The 15330-nt window shown below is 34.4% G+C and overlaps 3 protein-coding genes across 4 annotated transcripts; 1 reads left to right on the forward strand and 2 right to left on the reverse strand.

The window, feature by feature from the left end:
- Positions 1-1026: 1026 nt before the first annotated feature.
- On the forward strand, positions 1027-5081 carry LOC103860941 (alpha,alpha-trehalose-phosphate synthase [UDP-forming] 5). 2 transcript variants are annotated; one of them, XM_009138622.2, is made up of 4 exons: positions 1027-1265; positions 2007-4056; positions 4276-4549; positions 4622-5081. In XM_009138622.2, the coding sequence occupies exons 2-4, from the start codon at positions 2069-2071 to the stop codon at positions 4931-4933; spliced, it is 2574 nt and encodes an 857-aa protein (XP_009136870.1). In that variant the 5' UTR covers positions 1027-1265; positions 2007-2068; the 3' UTR covers positions 4934-5081. The 2 variants fall into 2 exon arrangements, with proteins under 2 accessions (XP_009136870.1, XP_009136871.1); XM_009138623.3 differs by lacking the exon at positions 1027-1265 and adding an exon at positions 1300-1508.
- LOC103861158 (putative F-box protein At4g17780) lies at positions 4742-6328 on the reverse strand. Its single transcript, XM_033286121.1, has one exon. The coding sequence runs from the start codon at positions 6265-6267 to the stop codon at positions 5095-5097; it is 1173 nt and encodes a 390-aa protein (XP_033142012.1). The 5' UTR covers positions 6268-6328; the 3' UTR covers positions 4742-5094.
- Positions 6329-6604: 276 nt separating this feature from the next.
- Positions 6605-8411, reverse strand: LOC103860942 (transcription factor MYB39). The gene is made up of 3 exons (XM_009138624.2): positions 8094-8411; positions 7117-7863; positions 6605-6965 (listed from the first exon to the last, which is right to left on the reverse strand). The coding sequence occupies exons 1-3, from the start codon at positions 8357-8359 to the stop codon at positions 6929-6931; spliced, it is 1050 nt and encodes a 349-aa protein (XP_009136872.1). The 5' UTR covers positions 8360-8411; the 3' UTR covers positions 6605-6928.
- Positions 8412-15330: the final 6919 nt, after the last annotated feature.

Below are 15330 nucleotides of genomic sequence, written 5' to 3' on the forward strand. Positions count from 1 at the left end.
AGGAGAGAAAGGCAAATTAAAAGAGACAGACATGACCTGTGTTCCCAATCTACAAAAACATCAAGAGATTTGTTGTCTTTTTATTCAGAAATTATTAAAACTGAAACATCAAAATTATTATTTGTAGAAAACGACCACTAATCAACACTAGTACGTACCAACTCTTTTTGCATTATTCTGATGCCTAGCTTACTATGCACACACAACAAAAAATCTACCATTTTTCCTATCCGCCAACCTTAAATTGTGGGTACAAGTAGAAAACAAAAGGGTGTGACAAAAAAAATTATATATTATACACCTCTGTCCCCGTATATGATTATCTGTTAGTATCTTACTAAGACATTCAGTCACATACCATAAGAGAAAATAAGGATATTATTTTATTTCTTAGCAAATCAGAATGTGAAGTTAAAAAAGAAAGAAAAAGGAATTGCAACAGATATCAATAGAAAATATAATAGTTCATAAAATAAAAATAGTAATATATTATATAACTATGCAAAATGGACTGAAATAAGCTTTGATTGTTTCACTCCTTTGTTCTTCTAAACATTATGGAACACATTTTTTATTTGTAACATATTTCTTTTGGGGTAGACATGTAAGTTATTAAATGATATGTTTATCATTATAACTGTGATCTACATTTATTTAACATGTTAAATATTGGTATATTCATCTTAAAATACTAAATGAAAAATATTTTTAAAATTATAAAACCGATAAAATCATGAGCTAAATTTCATCTGAACATTTTATGTTACGGTTTGTCAATTTGCTAATAATAGCAAACTCAAGTTACTCAACAAATGGTCAATTATTTAATTAAATTATTGTTTTCTACCATTTTTTAAAAAATAGCATGAATTTTCTTATGTCAAAATCTTATGCGTTTTTTTTAATTATATTGTGTACTCATTATTATTTGGCCAACGTATTTACTTCCACTACGTTGATTGGTCAAAAATCTCAGAGGACTATTATTGCATTATAGAGAGAAAGCAGAGGAGAATCTTCCAAAAACATTAAAATCTACGCCCAAAAATTATAGAGAATTAAATTAAGACATAAAGCACAAATGCAAAAAGAAATAGAAGTGTTTTTTAATAAGAAAAATACAGACTTTATTAGAAAGAACAGTGAAGAAGTAGCGGAACAAAGAGAAATGGAGAAAAGAATCTTTTAAGCTTTCTCTGTCTCTCTCTCTCTCTCTCTCTTTCTCGCAGAGCTGCACTCACACTCACTACCATTACTCTAAAAAAGTGAGCTTTTTTCTTTTCCTTTCTCTTCTGACTATCTTCTTTGCATCTAATCGATTTCTCGTTTCCTTTTCATCTCAAGGATCTGATGAACTTTCACTAACTGAAACTTTTCCTCGAGATTTGTGTTTTGATCTTGTTTGTTTCAGTGCAAGCTCTAGCTTAGCGTTGTTAGTTTTTTTTTTTCTTATTACATTTCATGATTCCGACAACTTGAAATCATACTTAATGTTGAATCTTGTTTCTGTAAGATTTTTTTCCTTTTCTTTGCTTGTTCAGGTACAAGGTTTTGCGCATATAAGCTTTTTGTGAAATTTGTATATTTTTTTTTTCAGATTTAACCTCCCTATGCATCTTCTATGTCAGATCATCTTTTTAAAAAAATTGGAGAAGTCTAAGATCTGTTGATGCTGATCGTTTAGAGTTTCAGTTCCATCTTCTTGTGTTCCTGCTCCAGTGTTTAGCTAAAAATGACACCTTTCATCTTAATGCTCTGTTCCTCAGATTTGGTTTCTATTAATGTTTGATATTAATGGTCTTTGATGTGTTCTTGTGTTAAATCAGACGAATTAGTAATCAAAGACTTGATTTTTGATGTGTTCTCGTGTTGATCATATGAGTTAACGATCAAAGATTTGATTTTTATGTCTTCTTGTGTTAGTACGATAAATTAATGATCAAAAGATTTGATCTTTTGTTAGTAAGATTGAGTTAATGATCAGTGATGTCTTGTTTCTGTTGCAGACACTGAACCTTATTCACTTGCTGTAGAGAGTTTACACAAACACACACACACACAAGGAGATATGGTATCAAGATCGTATTCCAACCTCTTGGATCTCGCTTCAGGCAACTTCCACTCCTTCTCCCGGGAAAAGAAGAGGTTCCCAAGAGTAGCAACCTTCACAGGCGTCTTATCCGAGCTAGACGACGACACCAACAGCAACAGCGTCTGCTCCGACGCTCCTTCCTCCGTGGCGCAAGACCGAATCATCATCGTTGGAAACCAACTCCCCATCAAATCCCACCGAACCTCCTCCGGTAAACTCACCTTCACCTGGGACAACGACTCCCTCCTCCTACAGCTCAAAGACGGCATGCGCGAAGACATGGAAGTCGTCTACATCGGCTGCCTCAAAGACCAAGTAGACCCATCCGAGCAAGACGACGTCGCTCAGAGACTCCTCGAGAATTTCAAATGCGTCCCTGCTTACATCCCGCCTGAGATCTTCACCAAGTACTACCACGGCTTCTGCAAGCAGCATCTGTGGCCATTGTTTCACTACATGCTTCCTCTAAACCCTGATCTTGGAGGCAGGTTCGACCGCTCCTTATGGCAAGCGTACCTCTCCGTTAACAAGATCTTTGCTGACAAAGTCATGGAGGTCATTAGCCCAGACGATGACTTCGTCTGGGTACATGACTACCACTTGATGGTTCTCCCTACTTTCTTGAGGAAGAGGTTTAACAGAGTGAAGCTAGGGTTCTTCCTCCACAGCCCCTTCCCTTCTTCAGAGATTTACCGAACTCTCCCTGTCAGAAACGAGCTCTTACGCGCCCTCCTCAACGCTGACTTGATCGGGTTCCACACCTTTGACTACGCTAGACACTTCCTCTCTTGCTGCAGCAGGATGCTAGGCTTGTCCTACCAGTCCAAAAGAGGAACCATAGGGCTTGAGTACTACGGCAGAACCGTCAGCATCAAGATCCTCCCCGTTGGGATCCACACCAGCCAGCTTCAGTCGATTCTAAACCTCCCCGAGACTCAGACCAAAGTCGCTGACCTTAGAGACCAGTTCTCCGACCAGAAGGTCCTCCTCGGCGTCGACGACATGGACATCTTCAAAGGAATCAGCCTCAAGCTCCTGGCCATGGAGCAGCTTCTCCAGCAGCATCCGGAGAAGCGAGGACGAGTTGTACTCGTCCAGATCGCCAATCCCGCGAGAGGCCGCGGGAAAGACGTCCAGGAGGTTCGGTCCGAAACCCTAGCCACCGTTAAACGTATCAACGACACGTTCGGAAGGCCAGGGTACCAGCCTGTGGTCCTCATCGATGAACCGCTTCAGTTCTACGAGAGGATCGCTTACTACGTGGTCGCAGAGTGTTGTCTCGTGACGGCTGTGAGAGACGGTATGAATCTCATCCCTTATGAGTATATCATCTGCAGACAAGCTAACCCCAAGCTCAACGAGACGTTAGGACTCGACCCTTCCGCTGCTAAGAAGAGCATGCTTGTAGTCTCCGAGTTCATCGGTTGCTCTCCTTCCTTAAGCGGCGCCATTAGAGTGAACCCGTGGAACATCGACGCGGTCACCGAGGCCATGGACTATGCATTGATAGTTTCAGAAGCGGAGAAGCAAATGCGTCACGAGAAGCATCACAAGTACGTGAGCACGCATGATGTTGCTTACTGGTCGCGCAGCTTTATACAGGATCTTGAGAGGGCGTGCGCGGAGCACGTGAGGAAGAGGTGTTGGGGGATAGGGTTCGGGTTAGGGTTTAGGGTTGTGGCGCTTGATCCGAGTTTTAAGAAGCTTTCTATTGAGCACATTGTCTCGGCTTATAAGAGGACTAAGAAGAGAGCTATTCTTGTGGATTATGATGGCACGATGGTGCAGCCGGGGTCCATTAGGACGACGCCTAGCATCCAAACGATCGAGACCTTGAACAAGCTGTCTAGTGACCCCAAGAATATCGTTTATCTCATCAGCGGGAAAGATAGGAAGACGCTAACCGAATGGTTTTCTTCGTGTGGTGATCTTGGTTTGGCCGCAGAGCATGGATACTTTATAAGGTACACTTTAATTTCATTATAATGCCGGTAGAAATATAAATTAGAGAATATTATTAATAAATTTTGCACTAAGATTGTAAAATAATATTTATTTTGTAACGAAAATTTTATTAGACAACAACAATTAAACTGAAACGTAGAGATTAACACTTGGTTTCATGTCTTCTTGAATACAAAGTTGATTTATTTTATTTTTGTGTGTGGAAAATGGGGGGACAGACCAAATGATGGAACAGAGTGGGAACCATCGAGTCTAGTGTCGGCTTTTGAGTGGAAACAAATAGCAGAGCCAGTGATGAGACTCTACACTGAGACTACAGATGGATCAACAATAGAGACTAAAGAGACTGCTCTAGTTTGGAACTACCAGTTTGCTGATCCTGATTTTGGATCTTGTCAAGCCAAAGAGCTTATGGAACACTTAGAAAGTGTGCTCACGAATGATCCGGTCTCTGTCAAAACCGGACAACAACTCGTTGAAGTTAAACCACAGGTCAGACAAAAAGAGTTTTAGTTTTATTGTCTGTTTTGTGTTTCTCAAGTCTCTCACTGTTTTCAAAAACAGGGCGTGAACAAAGGTCTTGTGGTGGAGAGGCTTCTAACGACGATGCAGGAACAAGGGAAGCTGTTGGATTTCATTCTATGCGTGGGAGATGATCGGTCTGATGAGGATATGTTTGAGGTGATAATGGGTGCTAAAGATGGTCCTGCTTTGTCTCCAGTGGCTGAAATATTCGCTTGCACCGTTGGTCAAAAGCCAAGCAAAGCTAAGTACTACTTAGACGACACTGCAGAGATTATCAGAATGCTCGAAGGTCTAGCCACCTCTGATCAAACCGCTTCAACCGCGGAGGTTCCAACAAAAGATATCTTCTAAAGGATTTGTGAAACGTGAGTTTAATTAAGAGTTTGTTTGTGTATGACTTGTGTGTATGGTTTTCAAGTTTAGGAATGTCTTTTCTCTACTGTGTTGGATTAACGTAAACACATGATTAAGATTAAGGTAAGCAACTCTTCTTCATGTATTAGTAGAGACTCCTAGAAAGGGAACAAAACAATACCAAGAACTACTAGAGTGGTTATGAGAAGCTCTACTATCCCAAACTCGTCCTGTTTCGAAAGCACGCGGCACTTGGATGTCCTGCGCGGATGAGGAAACGGAAGAGTTGATTTCAAAGGAAGTGGAGCCAAAGTTTCCAAGAAAGGAGATATAACACAAGTGTCTAAGGAGAGACAACGGATCTCATCAGTCCTTGGATAGTATTTGAAAAGCCTCTTGTGATTGTCAGTAAAAACAAGGTTCCCTTGCTTAGAAACCGACACCGGTGTGAACCCTTCACTCTGAATCTCCCAGGGAACACCTTTTCCGGCTAAACTAATGGAGTAAGTCTTGTTCCATATACTACTACCCTTGCTCCAGATATCTAGCTTCCATTCAGGGTTTGTATAAGTAACGGCTACGGTTAGACGGTTTTCAAGGTTCGCTATTTGTGTTTCTTGCGTGACACGCGTTAACGGAACTGGTACGTTATGGAACGTTTCTTTGTGAAGATCCAATGCTAGTATCTTGTAACCACTCCCAACGTGTTGTAGCCAGTAGATGGAACCATTCACGCACACTGATATTCTTGAAAGCTTGTGAGAAATTGGACAGAACAACTTGTAAGAAGGTGGACTCATTATCCACCATTCACCAGTTTCAACGTCAAGAACACTACACTCCACTCCACAATGATCACTGTAACTCCATATCTCCATCTTCACTACTTTATAGCTCCCTGTGACTTCGTCGCTACCGAACCCCATCACGCGAGAGTAACCGGACGACCACGCTCCGAAACAGAACCGCCTGAGCTGTTTTGTCCAAGGGTTCAAAACGTTGATCCAGTCTTGTTCAGGGATGCAGACCAAACCGTCGCAAGTCATGGAGGGTCGTTTGGTGTCGCAATGGAGGTAGACTATCTCTTCGTCCCCTTTGAACCGTGACTCTGGGAGGAGCCTCGGCTGCGCGCCGCAGTCGCAGTTGTAAGCAGCTAGGATCTTACGGCTCTTTTGAAAACTCACGCGTCTCCCAACGAAATTCTTTGATTCGAGAATCGATCTCCATCGTTTCGAGAGAGTTTTGGATTTGAGGATGGGTTTCAATGGCAGTCGCAGGAATATTTCTTCTAGTAGATCGTCAACTATGTAGATCGAGCTAGGGTTGTTCATTCTTGGTCAGTTCTTTTATAAAATGTTAAATGCATCTCTATGTACTGCAATCTTTATAATCAAATAAATGGAAAGTTAGAGACCTTTTGTAATGTTATGAGATCTTGGGAGATTGATGTAACATATTTTACAATTTTGACTAGGAAAGTTAACATTTGTGTATATTATATTGGGAATTTTGTATTATAACATTAGAAGATAACGTGTGTAACAAGTTACACCATTTTAATGGCACAACATGTGAATATGTGGTCAAATACAAATTACTAAGGTTTTGTTTTTTTATTTACAATGTTTCTTTATCAGTATATAGATGAATTTATTTTCTTTGATTGTATAATAAAACAATCGTATATTTTATAAAAATATTACCCCGAAATGTGATTACAATGTGTTTCTTTTACACAACAAACAAACCAAATAGAAGAAATACAATTCAAACAATCCTTTACAAGAAGATGAATACAAGCATTTTTTTTTGTCACCAAAGAATACAAGCATATAAATAAATAATTCTGTTACAAAAGAATTAAGAATATTTTTGACGAAGAAGATGGAGTTTACAAAAAAAAAGAATTAAGAATATTTTCGAACGTTTCTGACTTTCTGTGTATGAATCTTTAAAACTATGATGAGTATACGACTTTGAACAAAATCCTGTCTACCACGGGCCGGGTGACGACGTGGGCGACGTTAAACTGCATATTAAAATAGCAATACTCTGTTAACAGATATTTTAACTTGAGAAAATATATTGTATGTTACGATATATATATATATATATATATATATATATATAGATACTAATTAAATAGCATAATTAAAAATAGAAAATGGAAAAGAACTTACTCTAAGAAACTTTTCCAGCAAGAGTCGTTTGTTTCATCATCAAGAAACTTCTCCCAGTCCTCTAGGATATCTGAACCGGATGAGTGTTGAGTCTTACTGGGATAATTCAATCCGGATGTCTCAGGAGTAACCGATATCGAACCAGTAGATGGGATTTCACGTAATTGATCACCATAATATTCTGGCATCATACCGTCTCCGGTTTGATAATTTACCTGAGAAACCGTAACCAAACCAGGAAGCTGATTATCTTCAAAACAATCCCAAACATCCTCAAAAGATGGCATGAAATCTTCATCTTCAGTTTGGTTTGTGAAAACATGTCGTTCAATAGCATTCAATTGTCCAGCCGCCGCCAGCTTCGGTTTAGGATTCACTGGATTGGTTTTGATGTTATTGACTACCGGCTCCCGTTTAGTATTAAATGAGTTAGTATTGAAGCTATTGATGTTTGGTATGGCTTTAGGGGCTATGATTTGAAGCATTTTATGAATCAACTGGAGTTTGAGAAGATCTTCCACAGCAATGTTGTTGTTGAAGAGAGTATTGTTACCAAACTGGCTGTTGCCAATAGCAGCGGCAAGCATTTGAGAAACGTCGAGGATAGGGCTAAGATCGTTGGTTTTTGGCTCGTGGGTGATTGGATCAATCCCCATTTGCAACATTTTTTTCTTCATATGAGTATTCCAATAGTTTTTTATTTCGTTATCGGTCCTTCCTGGAAGATGACTCGCAATCTTCGACCATCTATAAAAGAAAATTTAATTCAAGCCTTACAACAACAATAATCAAAGATTAACATTTTGCATAGTTAGAGATCGTAAGCTGAAATTCAGACTATATTACCAAAATGTACTACTGTTGAAGAGAATTAATATAGTCGTTGGGTGACAAGGGCCACAAGTTTTAGCACTTTAAACAAAATTCATTTGTTAAATAGTTACATGAAATTTCTAACTAATAAAACAAAATCTTACTTGTTGCCAAGAAGGGCATGGAGTTTAACGACAGTACTCTCTTCTTCATCGGTAAACTCGCCTCTCCGGATATCAGGCCGGAGATAATTCATCCACCGGAGCCGGCAGCTCTTTCCGCAGCGGTTTAGTCCAGCGAGGTTAGGAAGTGACCGCCACTTCCCATAACCGTTTTTATCTATATAAGCCACGAGCTTGTAATCTTCTTCGGGCATCCACGGTCCTTTCTTCACGCCTTTGTCTTGATCGCAACACGGTGATCTTCCCATTTTGGTTTGGTATATCTTCTGATTGAGAACTCTAATTTCTTGAAGATTAATGAACTCTTATATTCTTTCTTTTTTTTTTGATCAAAAACTCTTATATTCTTTCTTTCGTAGCTCTATACGTTCTAGTGTGTGTGTGTATATATACACACATCTGTGCAGATGAGCCATCACATAACTAAATGTTATATACATTCATCAGAATTTTATGTAAATATTATTTAATAGTGTTTGACAAGTCTACAATATAAGAGTCATATGATAAATAAGTTAAATAATCAAAATAGTTATAACCAAATTAATCAAGATTAGGTAATGATAATGTGATGTGTAATGGCGTTCGCAGAGTAATTCGTGGGGAATAATGTTCAAAGAAAGAATTATTTTCTTATCAAAGAAAGAATTTTTCTATAAAAGAATAAAACCATATATATTTGTTAATAGATTTCGTTATTGTGTGTTAGATACTTAGATGCATAAAATGTTTGCCCTAGCGATGCTAGAAAAGGAAATGCAGATGTTTCCTTATAAAAACTCTAGCTGAGTTTGTTACGTACTTTTTCTTGTAGATTCAATACTAAGTATAGTATAATATCCTAATCTAAAACCCAACTAATCTTATAGAAATCAGGTTAACACACACACCCATATAATTTCCAAAACATGTGATTATTTTGAATATTTACATATGTATGTTCTGCTATTAAGATTAAAACCTATATTGAAAGTTTTGCTTAAGCACAAGATAATAAACTAAAAAGTTATTTACTTTTCTTCTAAAGTATATATAAGTAATATTTAATTTGATTATGCCAAATGATGCTCTCATTGCAATCTTCATCAAACTTGGAATCTTGTATTTACCATTTTGCACTGATTGCTTCCACCGCATTCAAAGACGCCTCTACCTGCTTCAATGTTTCATGGTTGATGAAAGCCTCCATTTGAATTCAAACGAAGATTACTCTTCTTAATTAATTCACCTAACCGAACCACTCCGGATTTCTAAGCATGATTTGAGAACTATTGTTGACTGAAATTTAAACTGATTTCTCTAACCATTTTTATGTGAATTCAAAACTCAAAAAAAAAAAACATTCACACGAGATTGATTTTGACTTCAATCAAGATGTTTAATGGAGTAATCACATTTCTGACTTAGATTTAGATGATTTTTTTATACAAAATTTAGATGATTCTTTGATACAAAATTTGCAAAATAATTTACATTACAAGAAAAATGGATAGCTCATAGCTTTATTTGATTAACTCACTTCTTTTAAAGATCTTCTCTCGAGGTTAATATCCACACTATTCGATAGCGTAAGGAACGCAAACTAGAAAGTGGATTACAAAGTTGGTATACTGCGCTGTATTAATATACTATTGGACATTTGAGAAAATCTTACATGTAATAGAATATTTGTTGTCTTCAAAGGAAATGAGATGGATCACGACAAATTAGAAGAAGTATAAAACGAAGTTTCCTTCGGCTGAAGAAAGTTTTATCGTAACTTTTAATATATATGAGGTTTCGCTCTCACAGAATTAAGATCTTGATTGTATACTTAATGACTATATTGACCGATAATAACTGTCACGGATTAAAAGGTCAATGTTCAGGCTTGATTCACATTTTCAAATTGAAATTAACCAAACATTTTTGTTTATCTCTTTGACTATATATACAATCGTATGAACTTAGGTTTCCCGATAAGTAGCAGCTTATCGTATATTAAATTCTTTAGCAAAAAAAATAATAATTTCATTTCCTCTATTTACGTGACATTATAAACATATTACAACGAGTATAGATAATCCAAGGCTACAAATACAATGTGTACTGTAAATGGGAAAAATCTTGGAAAAGTAACTTGTTAAAATAATCTGAACGGACAATTGTTAATCTATACGTAAAAATATACTAGTACTAACAAAACTCGAAAATAATTTAAGCAATTGCTGAAAATATACTCTCTATGTTTCTAAAAGATAGATGTTTTGGTGTTTTTACACATATTAAGAAAACACATTAATCATGTATTCATGTATCATTTTTTGAAATTATCAAATTTCAATGATTTTTAGCCAATAATATTTCAGTAAATCCAAATAATTTTATTGAAATTTGTAATTTTTGTATAAAAAACATAAAAAATTATTTTTGTATATAAAACATAAAAAAATTATTTTTGTGAAACAAGATTTGTTTCTATAACTTTTATCTTAATGAAACCGAGGGAGTATCCATTTGAAAAAAATTGAAAAGCCGCTGCATTTTTTACTTTTTATTAAAGGAAGAACCGCCATATATCCAAGCGAAACATCCGTGAACGCGTCTCTTATAAACACGTTTCGTTTGGCTCAGAGTCGCTTGGGGGATGGGAAGGTGTATATGTTTGGTTATTTCCAGCAAAACAAACATTAATTGTCATATTATAAGTTGTCGTTACATAACGAACCATATCTTCTTCTTTTTTTACCGAACCATATCTTAATTTGACAACACTAAAGTTATTTTCGGCCAATAAGTAGTTAAATGTTTAACGAACTTTTTTACGCAATTTAAAAAGACTTGCAAATGTGAATGCGTTTTATCTGTACATACAACTAGGTCTGGGACGGATCGGGTATCCGGACAATTTTAAGGTATCCGAATCCAGATCTTTATCCGGCGGATCCATAGTTTTACTATTCTTATCCGGATCCGGGGTTTACGGATATTCGGATGTCGGATATCTTTCTAAAAATTGTAATATCCGGCGAATATTCGGATCCGGATTTGGATCCTTAAAATAAATAAAAAATAATATTAAAATATTAACAATAATTTAAAAATAAAAAAATATATAATGTTTTTAATTATTTCTATGTATAATATTATAAAATTTACATAAAATTTATATATTCTATTATAAAAAAGAAAATATATTAAATAAAATTAATTTTTATATATAGATATTACTATTTTTGAAATAGTTATTCATAAAACTTACGGATCCGGATATCCAGACTAAAAAATTAAAATATTCGGATCCGAATCCGGCTTTGACGGATCCAACATTTTATTATCCGAATCCGGATTCAGCCCTTCCGGATTTTCGGATCGGATCCGGATCGAATCTCGGATCGAATCCGGATCTCGGATAAAAGTTCCAGACTTACATACATAACCGAACAACTATTACTATTTACTAGTATATTGTTAGTTCTTAATAAATAGAATTATAATTGTTGTAGACTGTCAAATGAACATCACCTAGTCGTATATGTTTATTGGCCAAAATGAACATCACCTAGTCGTATATATACACACTTGCAAGTTTACTATTTCAAGTGCTTGGATACTTAAACCTAGTCGTATATGTTTACTGGCCAAAAAGAAGAAAAATAATAATAAACATATTAAAGCATATAGTATTCTATATCTGCAACATTTCGTATTCTATTTTATAATGTAATAAGTCTGACTTGATAAACATACCAAATGAAGAAACATAATCATATTACTTTCTGTTATAAGTGAAGAAGAGAAGAGAGAAATTGATGTATTTTATTCCATGAATAATGAACTTCTTATATAGGGATCAATATGATGGTTTACCTTGGAGACTATATACAAGTAAATTTTGGTGAACAAGACTTTCTATAATCGACATCACAATATTCATCACACTTTCTTTCATTTTTCATCTTTTTGATATTTTTTCTGTCGATGTACATCTCCTATTGTAAGTATAAGTGATTTTGAATATTATCTTCTTCTTTTTCTTATCATTCTAGTCATTTATTTTGAATAATCTCTTATATCAAAAAGATATTTATGGAAATACATTCATTATTAAGTAAGTGCAACAATTCCATTGCAAGATCAAATCTCGTCAATCTCTAATAAAATAACTGATAATTTATATAATATTTACTCCCTCCGTTTCTTAATAAGTGTCAATTTGACATTTTCATACAGATTAAGAAAGTGATTGAAATATATTTAAATTATTATTAATTACATCTATTTGACCAATAGTATTTAAGATAAAGAAAATTATTTATAAAATCAGTACAGTTTGCAAATAATTTTCAGGAGAAAATAAATATAATTTGCATTAGAATTCTAAATTAACATTTTTTATGTAACATAAAAAAAAGTTAGAATGATGCTTATATAACACAAAGGAACAACGTTTAGTGGCACAAATGTTCGTTTCTCTTGCCCTTATACAATACTCATACAAGTCCATATTCTGCACCATTTTCGGTGAAACCTTCAAAATCCCATTTTCAAGGGAGTAGCGTTTAGTGGCACAAACGTTATTTTCTTTTGCCCTTATACAATACTCATACAAGTCCATATTCTGCATCATTTTGGGTGAAACCTTCAGTCCCATTTTCAAGCCAACCACAATTTGTTCTGTACTTCACGTGGCTCTAAATAAAAAGGTCTCTTTCATAATTTATACTCAAAACGCATTAGTTTTTCGTAAGAACATCAACCTCTTAGCTTTGTTGATAAAATTAAGGGAAAATTGAAAAAATGGAACACTTTGAACTTTTATTTGTCACAAAGACTTCTGATATTTTGAACAATTCTAGATATATTTTATCATTTTTTATGGAAAAAATAGTAAACTGAATTTTTAAAATGTTAAAAAATATGAAAATTATTGGAAACATAAATATGCCAATATATATGTTAAAAAAAAAAATTTAAAGTGGAATCATATTTTTTAAACTGGATTATATATATTTTATTCTCTAACACGCTCACTCTACTGGCTGAAGTAAACTCCTCGTGCATGGTACTCACGATTTATGGTTAGCTTTCTTTATTTTCTTCCACTGCAAGGATCTAACAATCTCTTGTTATATGTCAACGATATTATCTTCACGGCATCATCAACACCACTTCTCAGTTGGATCATTTCTGCTTTTTCCTCAGCATTTGAAAGGCAAGATGTTCCATTACTTTCTTGAAATTTCTGTAAACGTTGGGGAAGGAATCTTTTTTCAATAACAAAGTTTTGCTGCATACATCTTGTATTGTATCGGCATGACATATTAAATCGTGTCACACGCTTGTTGACACAAAGTTTGAGTTCATTGCCACCAATAATCCTCCTACAATTTTACAAAAATAAATTCAAACCAATTTTTCAAAAAAAAAAATTATATATATATATATATATATATATATTACAATCTACTTGTTAGAAAAAGTATTTCATGAAAATTTGGTCCGACTAAAAGTAGTTTTGTTCAGTTTTAGACAATTGTAATTGGGTTGCAACTTGCAGGTGTTGATTTTGATTCGGTTTGGTTCAATTGTCTATTTGGAAACAAAAGACATGCTCGTTTTGTAGAAAATTGAGCAACTTTTTTTGGTCAGAGAAAAAGTCTCTTTTTTTTTGTCAACAAAAAGAAAAAGTCTCTTTAATTATAGAAAGGTAAAGGGAAAGTCGAAAGAGCCCACGAACCAAGGAAAATAAAGCTGCGAATTACATATGCATTATTGAAAACATTTCCACAGTAAAATAAATGTGAAGCCTAACATCAGCCGTTAAGTGTTGAGATTATAATTGCGGGTTAACGTGACCAAAATTAATATTATAAGAGAATTCGGTGAATCCACCCATGTCAATAGATTTTGAATAAAAAGTTTATAATGAACTCAAATGTAACATAGTACTAAAGCTCCAATTGTTGGCTCTAGTAAAATGTCAAGAAAAAAATTATTACCAGTTTTGAAATAGGATTTGATTTGAAATATATTGATAAAAACCTCTGTTTCACAATACATAATGTTTTGGCTTAATGCATAAAAAAATTTTTAAAAAATTCTTTCTAAAAACTAACTTTAAAATATATAATTTAAAAATCATTCAACCAATTACAAAAATGACTGTAATATCTAATTGGTTGCACAGTTTTCAATAAAATTAAAAATCACATAAAAATATCAAAACATCATTTATTTTGAAACAAAAACAATCTTCTAAAACATTATCTATTCTGAAATGGATGGAGTATTATTTTGGAAAGTAGTGTTAAAATTTTATGTTGAAAGTTAAAAAAAAAAATCAACACTAATCACTAGAATATTATTTGAGATGTCAGTTTCATATGTCGCGCTCAAGTTAATTTTCACAATTAATTTTTACAATGATTGATTACAATGATATCTTTAACGAATTAAAATATAAGCTAATCACTAATATATAATGATTGGGACCAATAAACTCATTATCAGTTAGGTTTGAATTAGTTTTGAATTGAAATCTCAAAATAAACTCAAAACGAACAAAGCAAACATGAACATTTCTGATGATCCTTCACAAACACCAAACATTAAACGAGTGACCCAAGAAACATCTAACATAATTGTAATATGTGAGTTCTAGTGTCTATTTCATTAAAAGACGGTTAAAACCTGAGGGTCAAAACAAATACATAAGGTCTCAATTCAATATTGAATGTTATTCATACTTGCTAATATTTGTTATTAATTTTGAGTGATTCAGATGGGATCCGACTAATGAATAATATCGTGCTTGCTAGAGCCAATAGGTCTCGACTGAAGTGTCAATGTAAGCACATGTAATGCTGGTATGATTCGTGGCCCATATAATATGAGAAGACTGATGTACTCTTTTCTATAATACTATATGTCTCCTTTTTATCTTTAATAATAGTGTGAAAATTTCTTAAACGAATTATATATGAAAAAGGTATCAGAAACAACTTGAAAACGATTAAATTAGATAAAAGTAACCCAAAGTGTTGCACGCTCTCTGTCTTTTTCATACCTTTAACAAAAGAGAATCCATATTGATTTCCCTCTTACACTGTCTCTATATATAATAATTGTGTAAATAAAAAAGCTCAACCCAACAATATGATTTTTTTGTTAAGATAAGGTATATTTTTCTTAGCGGGAAGTCCAATTCGAAAATATGATTTTTTGTTAAGATAAAGTA

Source organism: Brassica rapa, chromosome A03 (assembly GCF_000309985.2).
Source record: "Brassica rapa cultivar Chiifu-401-42 chromosome A03, CAAS_Brap_v3.01, whole genome shotgun sequence".
Taxonomy (NCBI): domain Eukaryota; kingdom Viridiplantae; phylum Streptophyta; class Magnoliopsida; order Brassicales; family Brassicaceae; genus Brassica; species Brassica rapa.